At 56.8% G+C, this 1,881-nt stretch overlaps 1 protein-coding gene across 1 annotated transcript; it reads left to right on the top strand.

The window, feature by feature from the left end:
• Positions 1-1,160: 1,160 nt before the first annotated feature.
• LOC116644859 (histone H4) lies at positions 1,161-1,585 on the top strand. Its single transcript, XM_032424711.1, has one exon. The coding sequence runs from the start codon at positions 1,205-1,207 to the stop codon at positions 1,514-1,516; it is 312 nt and encodes a 103-aa protein (XP_032280602.1). The 5' UTR covers positions 1,161-1,204; the 3' UTR covers positions 1,517-1,585.
• The last annotated feature ends 296 nt before the right edge of the window (positions 1,586-1,881 follow it).

Here is a 1,881-nt window from a genome sequence, read left to right as displayed (position 1 = left end):
AGTAGAGCTGGAATTTTTGTTCTATACAAGTTCCTAGATGCCCTGCATCCTGTCACGGTTTCCAAGGGAAGAACCCCAGTCAGGAATTTGTCCCCATGCACCATAAACTCAGAAAACAGCTTTGATGAACTAGGTCCTCCTCACAGACCCTGGAGGAGAAGCCAGATCTCGGCAATTCAACTGGAACTCCTCAATGAGGAGTGTTTATTATTTCAAGGAGTTCTCGAAAGAAAGTTGTGCAAACCAGGATGCTCTGTTAGGCTCAGCAGTTTAGAGGGGTGACTACTGAGGGGAGGAGCTGAGAGCATAATGTTGAGTGTTTATTTGCAGATAGTAAAGACTTGACATGGATTATCCGTTTTAAACTCCAGTGCTCTGTAACTTAGCCTTTCTTATACATTTGAAAAGAAAAACCCGAGGCCAGACTGCCCGAGGTCATAGGGCGGCCAGGCCGCCGGCTGTCCCCAGAGCTGGCTCTCGGCTCTGCGCGCGGCTGCAGCATAGAACGCGGCGGCGGAAACCGCGCGGGCCCCGAGCGGTGCGTCACCAAGCACACGCTCCAAGCACCAACGTGACACTCCCGGCAGAGCACGGTTCTCGTCACTTTGGGACACACGCATTTACCAACGTTCAGCGCGGCCTTCAGTGAGGTGGGACCTGATCTGGCTTTGAAGCGCTGAACGTTATGCTGAGTTCCCCCCGCAGGGCTGCGTCCCCGCGAGCCTTCCTTAGGGAAGCAGACACCGATCTCTCGGTGAGACACAGGGACACTTAGCAACAGACTATGATGAGCTCCAGGGTTTATTTCAAGCGTCTCCTGGGGACAGCAGCGAGTAGTGACTCGAGACTCTGGGGCTGTCCGGGCGATGGGAAGGACAACGGGAGGCTTCTTTGCGGAAAGCGTGTGCGTCGGTGCCCCGCGTGGTGGCTGCCAGTGTTGCAGGCACACGCCGCACTGACGCCCCCGCGGGAGGATTTGGGGGATGACTCCCCGCCCCCACCCGGGACGGACTATGGCTTCGGGCGCCCCGCCTGCCGGCTGCGCAGAGCGCCGAGCAGAGAGAACGAGGCAGTGGGCGGGAGCTGGGGGTGGTGACCGCCCCTGCGCTCGCGGTTTCCAAACAGGTCCGGCTCGTTGCTATAAAAGGGCTGAGCGGCGCCGCGGCCCGCAGTGTCTGGCCGGTTCAGGAGAGTGTTGTTCGCCATGTCCGGCCGCGGCAAGGGCGGGAAGGGCCTGGGCAAGGGCGGCGCCAAGCGCCACCGCAAGGTGCTGCGCGACAACATCCAGGGCATCACCAAGCCCGCCATCCGGCGGCTGGCCCGGCGCGGCGGCGTCAAGCGCATCTCCGGCCTCATCTACGAGGAGACCCGCGGGGTGCTCAAGGTGTTCCTGGAGAACGTGATCCGGGACGCCGTCACCTACACGGAGCACGCCAAGCGCAAGACGGTCACGGCCATGGACGTGGTCTACGCGCTCAAGCGCCAGGGCCGCACCCTCTACGGCTTCGGCGGCTGAGCGTTCCCGTCTCCCCACCGGAGCACCGCGATTCTCAACCAAAGGCCCTTTTCAGGGCCACCTATCTAGTCGCCAAAGGGTTGCTCACTTTTTTTTTTTGCATGTTTCATTTTATTCGGGCGTTGGTGTTGGTAGTGTTCCTAATTTGTAAGTCACATTATTTTTGTTGATTTGTTTGTATGTTGTCCTAGTCAACTGTCCCCACATCTTCAAATTTGATGCTTTATGCTCATCAGTTTGGTGAGAGGTGGTATGGGGGAGATCGCATGTTTGCTTCTCAACTGCGTTCCATCCAGTACTTTTAAAGATTCAGAGAAATTTTAATGTATTTGGGACAAATGTCATTATAAGGGTTTATATTTTAA

This window comes from Phoca vitulina, unplaced genomic scaffold (genome assembly GCF_004348235.1).
Source record: "Phoca vitulina isolate PV1807 unplaced genomic scaffold, GSC_HSeal_1.0 scaffold31, whole genome shotgun sequence".
Classification (NCBI taxonomy): domain Eukaryota; kingdom Metazoa; phylum Chordata; class Mammalia; order Carnivora; family Phocidae; genus Phoca; species Phoca vitulina.
The sequence above is the reverse complement of the archived record's forward strand: the minus strand, read 5'-3'. Positions and strand labels throughout refer to the sequence as shown.

Excerpts from the sequence above, each read along its gene's own strand:
- LOC116644859 (XM_032424711.1), top strand. The coding sequence starts at position 1,205 with ATGTCCGGCCGCGGCAAGGGCGGGAAGGGCCTGGGCAAGGGCGGCGCC.